Genomic DNA, 9,725 nt, shown 5'->3' with positions numbered 1-9,725 from the left:
TTGTGTTTAATTTATTGGTATATTAACATTATTGGAAAAGAATATTATAGTGGTTTCAAAATATGTTGAAATAAATGTAAAATACTTAGGATATAAAATAATCTAATTTAATTAATAAATTTTCAATTAGTTCATTGAAATAATTTCATAGGCTGTGATTAAAAAATTATGATTATTAATACTTATATTCGGCCAAATAAAATTGCTACTATGTTATAATATAGAATATAGATTAATATTCGATAAAAGTATAATTAAGGTATTAATAAATAGACTGTTAATTCAAGAGCATTTATAAGTTACATGTAATGTGATTACTTATAAACATTAAGAGATTGCAAGAATAAATATAATATATTAATATACCGTGTTTTTCCAAATGCAATACATATAAGCCCATTTACTTGATAATACTTTTAAATATGCATAATAATTATTTTTTATTTACTATTTTTCTAAATAAATACAAAAATAAATAACTACGTTTCATCAAAAATAGGAAATAACAAATATTATAAGAACACAAGACCAAAACTTGTAGTAATGTATAAATACAAAATTGGATAAAGGTGTGGGAATTTTATTTTAAAATTGACATTTTGAAAGCTGGAAGAATCTCCGAATCAGTGAGAGAAATGAAGGATGACGTCGAAATTCCTGATATCTGTTCATCTTCACTGGTACAGCATGCATTTGACGGATAAATACAGGTGTTATTAGCGCTATGATCTGTTGCCAGTATATCCGACTATAAATAAGTAAAAAATAATTATTTATGCATAACTAACAATTATTGTTCATAATTCCTTATTATATATTACTTAAAGTCTACATCAAAATATGCTTAAATATTTATAATACTTATTATTAAATATTACTTCGTATAAAAGTATACAGTTATTTTAACGTTATTCATATTTTATTGTAGTTTTAAGAGTATGATATATAAAAAAACTGTTTATAAACAAATTAAGTTTAATCATTTGTCTGTCAACATAAATGCAATTTAATTTATAATTTGTAATTATTCATTTATATATTTCCAAATATTTATTTATTATCCTGTTTGACTCTTAATTTTGTCATTTCATACAGCTGTAAATAAAAATTCAACATCTATCAAGTATGAGAAAACAAGTAAAATCATATTGCTAAAAATATAAAGACACTTTTAATTTAGGAATTCTACGAGGATTTATGATATGTTTAAAATGATTGTCAATACCAAATTAAAAAACATATTAATGTTAATGTTATACATATTAATATTAATATTATTACTAATATTAATTAATTTTATATTAATTTTATTATATTAATTATAAACATATTAATATCAAACAATAAGAAGCTTTCTACATAAATAGCATTATAAAATTTTACATTACTATTAAATTAAATTTCTAATTAAATTCTTAAGTAATTTTGTAGAAAATAAATTTTATAACATTTTTTCTGATATTTTGATATTTCTACTAGTGCTTTGTGCATGCCACGTAATGTTTATTTACATAATGCTTAACTTTCTCAATATTTAAGTTCAATTATATGACATTTTATTTTATTAGGATATTGAAGATTTTCAAATAAATATACAAATTAATTCCGAATATAAAAATAATATACAAAAATGATAAAGTAAACTTACTATATAAAAATGTGTATAATTTCATATTGTATAATAAAAAAAGCCTGTGAAAGAGTAAATTATGAATATTGTAAGTTTGTAAAATTTCGTAATTTAAAGGAACAAATACTCTACGTTAAATAAAGGAGATAGAAGGTTCGTGATCTACCCATCGCTCATCCTGTTGTCGCTTCTGTATTTTCGAACGATCGCCGATTCGTCTTTCACACAATATTAGCTTTTCAGTAAATATCCGAACGGCGTTTTCGACTCGCTGGTATAAGACATCGTCACTGTAACTCCTAGAGGACAATTTCGCGATTTCATCTTGGCTTGTGTTAACATTGAGATCATTTAACGACTGCCAGTCATTATAAAGATGCGAAAAATCCACTTGGACACCTAAATCTGTTGAGAGACTAGACTTAACTTCGAGGTTGCACGGATGATTCTTTTTTACTTTTTTTAATTCACATACTGTAAGAGACAGAGCCAGTAAATGAAATTAATATATTGAATTTAGTATTTATATTATCATTCCATTCAACAACGTAAATAAGTTAATATGCCACTTTAAAATTTACTGAACCATAAATACTATTCTCTAAATCTTATTATTAAAATAATATCTAAAAATATTATATTTCAAATGTACCTGTTAGAGTTCATAATTTTTCTATTCAAACCAAAATTTAATTTATTTACATATTGGATTTGTTGCAATTATTTGCTAGATATTAATCAAATATGTTCGTAAAATTTGATATTATTTAAGCAAGTGCCTAATGAAATTTTATTTAAGATTTTATAGAACTACAAAAATAAAATAAAATAATAATGTTTATCAAGAAGAAATATACATAATTGCTATGTAAATTATATTGTCTATATTGATTTATTATTAAATATGAAAGTATACAGTATATATAATTGTGTTTTTACATCCTGATTAAACTAATTAGTTTATTATATATTGCTATTAAGATATGTTGTTATTAAAAAATAGCGGTAATTTCATTTTTTTTGTCCTAGTTTTAAAAATTATTCTACTTGTGTGACTTTTCAATAATGTAATAATTTGTAATTTATTAATGTATTTTGAAGTTATACACAAAGTATACAGTAAGTAATAGTACAGAATCTTTTAAATTATTATTAAAAAATTAAAATAGTTACCATAATTTTTATTTTTGAAACCTGACGAGTATTGCCGCAACAAATTCTTCTTTATACTAGAAGAGACACAACTTTTAGTAAGTTTAATGACATCGGATAATTGATTCTTCTCGGTCTCGAAATCTGGCTTACATAAACATTGTCCATTTGTTTGGCAAACGTAGCAACATTTACCAATTTTTAAATTTTTATCAAAAAAAGGATTACTTTTACCGAGGAATACATTTTTATCACAGTCATCACTATAGGGAATAAATGAGCAACAATTGCTGCTTCTAGACGATAACGTCGGGCACATAAATTCCTGCATCGACGCTGAAAATTTCACTTCCACCGGATCCATGTCCATTCTTTTCTTTACATTTTCGAGAATTTTTGTTTCTTGCGATCCTTCCATTTTAGAACCCTCTGGATGAATAATCTCTCTAACCTCCGTAATGTAATCATCTAGAAGAATCTTTTTAACCATAAGAATATCGCTTTTTTCTAAATTTCTGGATCTCAATTTTTTTGTCATCTTGGACCTATTATTATGACGAAATGAGATCAAATCATCTTCAATAAAACTTGAGTATTTAATTAATTCATTCTCTGTTCTATTTATCGTATTTTTTAAGCGTTGAATGCTTCCACGTCTATGTTTCCTTAGTTTACTTCTTACAAGAAATGTGTTACACTGCATAATAAAATTTTTTTTTATATAGTCAACTTTTCTTGAGTGATTTTATTTTATAATTTAGTTCAGAAAACAATACACTGCATTGTTATTTGAAAAATATATTATTTAAACATTGAAATTTAAGATAACTAATATTAAATTTATACAAAATAATATCTTATTTATTCAATTTTCCTACAATGATATTAAATTTGTCAAAAAAAGTAATTTATCTTTCTTTTAAAAAATCCCTCTAGTATAATATTATAATTACGTTATATAAACATGAAATGAACAAAAGAAATATAAATTGCCTTTTAAGCAATTCAAAATTTATAATTTTTTATAACGATTTGTGAATTTATTAAATGGAAACGCATGAGTTTTTAGCTTCAAATATTTACATATCGGTATTTGTACAACATATAAAATCAAATTGTTAATTATACTTTCAATACGGACATTATCTTTATCTTCTAAAGTATTGTCCACATTATCAGCTACACGCCGAGTTTTCAAAATTCTTTTCTGAAAACCAAATGTTGCACTAGTAGAGAAACTTCGCAAATTAAGAAAATTTTGTTTATTTTCGTCATAAAAATTCGGTTTGTAGTTAGCAATATATTCTAGTGATGGTACGACCGATGTAATAAATTTCCGTTTCGATATATGTTCAGAGCAACGATGTTGTTGATGATATTGCCGATACTTAACGTTCTTAGGATCCATATTTATTACAAGTGATGATCGTGAAGCAAATTTAATGTCAGGTGAGATCTGCAGAAACTCATTACTTTTCGAACACTGTATTGCTTTATCAGATTGCCTTTCATGTGTAAGTGTCTGGGTAGTATTGGTATTTTGATCTTTACATTTTGGCCATATTTTGTAATAGTTACTGTATATATCTGCTTTAATCCTAAATTTAATTTTAGTGATATTAGTGTTATTAGTGATATTGAATATATTAGTGATATTAGTATTATTTCAATCTAATAAATTATTTCAAATTAATTAATTATTAATACTACTTTGCTTTACAAATATTTCATAGAATTGAAAACGCCCTATGTTTATGCAATGCTTACCAATACATTGCTTATCAATTCTATAATTATAAGTTCTATAATTATGTACATATTTCTTACAATTATATTTCCAAAGTTCTTGAAAGAAACAAATATTTGTTCAAAATCTAAAAGAAATATATTCTATTGCACGTTATTTATAAAAAATCTCATTAAAAATGTAAAATGTAATTTTTCTTATTATCAAGTTTTTTCATTATACATTAAATAAGAGAATAAGTAAACTTTTTATTTACGCTATTATAAAAATAAAATAAAATTGTACTATTAGTACAATGATACTAAAAATTAATAACTAAAAAACGAATTTAAATGAAATACTAACAAAAATTTAAAACTTTATAATTAATAAATTTTTAATATTTCTATTGAAATCTTATAAAAAGTGTATAACCATTTTATATATAATTATATATAATTATTTTATCTCTAATGATAAAAAAAAGTATTTCCGCGGTCTTTATCATTTATGGAAATGCTTATATTGTACAATGAATTTACGGTTAATAGTACGTTTATTATTATCTAATAATAATAGATTTGAAGTAAATTTTAAAAGTGATTATACCTTTGACAATCGAATGTTTGAAACTTATTCAATTTCATCGATATGCAAGTTATATTCATATATTTGTCATTGTGTTCATCGTAACTATAATAATTCTTAAATAAATTGCAATCGAAAAAAAAAATTATTGGCTCGGTAGAAGCAAATTTCATCTTGGTGTTTTTATACAATGAATTTTCTTTAAATTTCTGATAATTTTGGAGATATTTTGATGCTAATATTGAAAACCAACATTTTTTTTCGTAACTTTGCAATGGCGTCTTTAGGGTATATTTATAATCTATTTTAATCTTATCATCATAACTTAAGGATAGATTAATCGTTTTTGAGTTTTTAATCATAGTAAAAACATTTCGCAGGTATTCGTGTGCTTTTGTTATACTGTATAAAGTTAATTAAAATTTAATTCCTTTCATTAATAAGACGATTATACCAATATTATAATTAAATATTTATACGTACCTATCTGAAATCGAAAATGTTTCGTTATCGTACAAACAATTTTCACTTGCGTAAACATTTAATATTAAAGCAAAAGTACTGAATATACTTCCTTTAATCTTGCATCCATTTGTCTTCTTATCGTTATTAGAATTTTCGATATCATACTCGTAATTTAAATCATTTAATAATTCAGAAGAAAATGTTGGCCAAGAATGTTTTGATGTCATCCCAATAAAGCTTAGATCGGATTTTATAAAATTGAATCGATTTAATTCATTTTTTGAAAAATTATTATTAATTTTTAATATAAATATAATTAAATAAACAAGAAAATTTAAGGTTTTAGAGGTTAAATTGAAACAAGTGTGTTCCTCTCTGTCATAATTTTACAAATACGTGAATTTGTCATTTTAAATTCTGAATTAAATATATCAATTATTTTCTATCAGAGTTCACATAAATATTATATTATAATGTTCTTTATATACATATAGTATACACGTACAATATATAATAAAATCTCTTTAGAAGCCTTTAATATATAATGCACGTATATGTATATAATTGTAGATTAATTTTTATTTGAGAAAAAATGTTTTTTTTTAAAGAATTTATACGTTTATATCCCTAAAAATAAACTTAAATAGTATGTAAATTAATTTATTAGAATCCTTAATACAGCAATAGCTAGATCAATTCTCGTATATTTTATTATACATTACAGCGTGGTACAGCAGCAGCATCCGTATTCGTCTTGCTAATAACAAACGATGAAGCACAGGTAGTGAAGCGCTGAGCCATGCCTCAGCTTCCCTTGTTGTTAGTCACGCATAATGGAATGCCTTATTACATAGTATTTAATATGAGTTTCCTAGCTGTGCAAATTCTCTCTCTCTCTCTCTCTCTCCCTGTCTCTAATTTTCTGTCTCTCTTAAGTGTCGAGAAATCAATGTTCGATAACGCCATGAATTTCCTTGTCCTACTATATGCTTATACTCACACATATTTATAAAATTGTACTCTCTGTCTTTATTTCTCCTATCCTTTCGCTCAGAATTTTACTCATAAAAACGAGCTGCCCTCATTTGGCGGCCATTTATGTACTTACTAAGACCCTTCCCGAGTTCTTCAAGTAATTAAGTTCGTCGGTCGATGTAATGAAAGTACACGGAAAATAACCTTCATTTGTAGATTATTATATTCTGCGGTATAATTTTTTTCGGGATTATTATTATACCAAACAATTTTGCACGTTTAATTTATATGATCAGTTAATGTATATTTTGTTTAATTTACTAATAGTACTAATATAATAATAAGTAGTTGATAATTTAATTCTCTTGTTACTTTATTTATTCATAAATTCAAAAAAATTTGGAAAAATCTATTTAAATATGTTTTATTGTTAATCGAGTTAAAAATTATAATAAAAATTTGTTATGTTATTAATATAAACTAAAAGCATTTTTTTTTATTTAAATAAATTTTACTAATATTTGAATATAAATAAATTTGAATTTGAATAAATATTACTAAATTATAAAGATTAATCTTAGTAATAATAGATTATGTGGTAAGAATAGTTGAAAATTTTGTTTTTTACTTTTTGAAGACAACAAAGTATGAAAAATGAATATGTATTACAAAAGCATAAACTTTGAATAAATAATATGACATGTAACACAAAGACAATTAGCACATCAGAAAATCAATATCATTCGGCAATTAATTAAAACATTGAACAGCCCATGAAATACGATAACTACCAAAGAAGTTCTTGGCACTTCAACTGTTGACAAGAAGAGAGCTTCGCGTGTAAGAACAAATCGATGATTTGTCGCGCACTGAAAAAAATTTAAGAGTTTTTTATGTGAGGTGCGCCCTCCAAATTCACACCGAATGCAGCCGTGCAACAAGTGTTCGCGCTCACAATGAGGACGTGGTGGAGCAAGAGAAGGATAAAGAGAAAATGGTGGCAGTGGCAAGGGTAAATATGAGGACATTGTACTGATTCTGTGTGAGGGTATCCAAGCTTCTGTGGTTTTTTACGTTCTATTGGCCCCTACTGTATTCACTCACTTTACTGTACATTAATTTGGCTATAAAGTTAAAGTAAATTGCAAAATAGGAACGCTTGTTATCACTTTTAGAGTAACTAGTTTAAGTTATAAGCTACTTCATATTTTTAAAAAAATAATGTGTTGAACTTATGCGAGCTTTGGGCTGAGTTATACACATAAAAACGATAAACTTACGTTAACCTAGATTTTAGTGAGTAAGAAACATGCTATTGGGGAATTAAAATTCATTACAATTTATGAATTGCTTTGTTTTGTACAAAGTATAAAGCATTTAGTATATAGAATATTCAAAACTATGAGTCTAATACTTCCTTCTATGCAAGAGATTAAAGCAATATACATATATATATATATATATATATATATATATATATATATATATATATATATAACTATGTATATATATACCTATGTATAACTCTTATTTCCATTATTATAGATTGATTTAAGAGATATAAGAGTTTCTCTACATTATAAATTTAAAATATGATCAATATTAATATTTAAATTTTTAATTTTTAAGCTGCCATTTATGTTAAAGAAACCAAAATTCTCAAATTTCAATTGAACTCCTTACCTGGTTAATTATTTATGAATATTTTATATTTGATTTAATAAATTTGTCAATTTCAATTTTATAAGTATATGGAAAAATGAAATATTCTGAAATATATTATTTAATATTTGTATGAGTAATTTTTGTAAATATTGTTACAATAATTTATAAAATGTTTTCAGATAATTTTTATCTCTAATCAATTTATTAATTTCGAATTAAGAAATTACTAAACAGATATGAAAATTAAAGTATTTTATATATAAATATTTATTAATATTTTGTAGAGTTTGAAATTATTATTTATACATTTATTACAATTATTTGGAAATAATTACAATTAAAATTATTTTGAGAATAACACTATTTAAGACCAATAAATTAAACTCAAAAAAATAATTCAATATATTTACATAAATATTTTGATTGATATAATATATTTAATTTATATTATAATGCAGAAAATAAATAAATTCAGTTTGATCTAATCAGTTTATTAAACACATTATTTATTTATTACGTTAGATTAATATTAAATCAATGTTCATAACGCAAATATAAAGTTACAAGAAATTAATATAAAATTATTAGACTTTAAAGTTCCAAATATACATTCAATATACTTTGTCATTCATATTTACTATCTGACTAATAAAAGTATATCTTTTACAATAAAAAACTAGTTTAATATGCTTGAAAACATTTACCTTTATCAAATTACCTTGCACTTATTTCTAAATAAGAATATAAAAATATACATGAAATTAGAATATTTTCTTTTTGATATTAAAATGTCTATATATAAAGAATATTTTGTGCATGCACTCGATAATTAAACAACATAAATATCGAACAGTCATAGCACGACGCGTGCTAGTTTTCCATTTTCGTGTTGAGATATTGTGCCAAGATCTCGAATTTTAGTGACGTAAGGCTTACACTATATATACACAATATAATTGAGATACGTAATAATCGTTGGGCGAGTCTGTAAGGTACTTTTCATGCATAATAGTTCAGTACTTCAATCTTTTATCGGCAACTAGTATATTCTCGGTAACAGATCGACATTTGTCGATTTTTTAAATTTTTGTACCAGAGTAATTAAAAAAAAGTTTCTGACACGCATTGAATAATAATGTTTTTACAAGAATTCATTATCATAGGTATTTATTAACACGATTATTTTTAATTTATAGGATTACCTTGCACATTACAAAATAGGCCTATTTCTTTTAAAAGGATTTTTCTTTATATTAATTTTGTTATTAACATTTTTCTGATATTTAAATAAAATAAAATAATAATTTACATGATCGAAAGTAGAACATAATTGTATTTTGTTGACAAACAAATAATTTAATAAAAAATGAATGTACTCTAACTTCAAATTTACATGCAAATTTATAATAAAAGTATACTAATTTTATTTTTTATAGTAAAAATTTTAATAATATATTGAATTATGATACCTTTCATTATAAAAATATTTAAATATATGTGAAAAATTCTATTTTTATCTTCTTC

The 9,725-nt window shown here is 23.8% G+C and overlaps 1 protein-coding gene across 1 annotated transcript; it reads right to left on the bottom strand.

Moving 5' to 3' along the window:
* Window positions 1-580: 580 nt before the first annotated feature.
* Window positions 581-5,788, bottom strand: LOC105361116 (uncharacterized). Its single transcript, XM_011498222.1, has 7 exons — window positions 5,668-5,788; window positions 5,580-5,583; window positions 5,118-5,201; window positions 3,911-4,380; window positions 2,978-3,358; window positions 1,770-2,104; window positions 581-748 (listed from the first exon to the last, which is right to left on the bottom strand). The coding sequence occupies exons 1-7, from the start codon at window positions 5,786-5,788 to the stop codon at window positions 581-583; spliced, it is 1,563 nt and encodes a 520-aa protein (XP_011496524.1).
* Window positions 5,789-9,725: the final 3,937 nt, after the last annotated feature.

Source organism: Ceratosolen solmsi, unplaced genomic scaffold (assembly GCF_000503995.2).
Source record: "Ceratosolen solmsi marchali unplaced genomic scaffold, CerSol_1.0 scaffold14, whole genome shotgun sequence".
In the NCBI taxonomy this organism is placed as follows: domain Eukaryota; kingdom Metazoa; phylum Arthropoda; class Insecta; order Hymenoptera; family Agaonidae; genus Ceratosolen; species Ceratosolen solmsi.
The sequence above is the reverse complement of the archived record's forward strand: the minus strand, read 5'-3'. Positions and strand labels throughout refer to the sequence as shown.

Coding starts and splice junctions, on each gene's coding strand:
- LOC105361116 (XM_011498222.1), bottom strand. CDS start 5,788: ATGACATCAAAACATTCTTGGCCAACATTTTCTTCTGAATTATTAAAT. Junction 3,359..3,910: donor AGATAATGTCCGTATTGAAA/GTATAATTAACA, acceptor GTTTTATTGAAG/ATGATTTGATCTCATTTCGT. Junction 2,105..2,977: donor TGATAAAAATTTAAAAATTG/GTAAATGTTGCT, acceptor TGTCTCTTACAG/TATGTGAATTAAAAAAAGTA.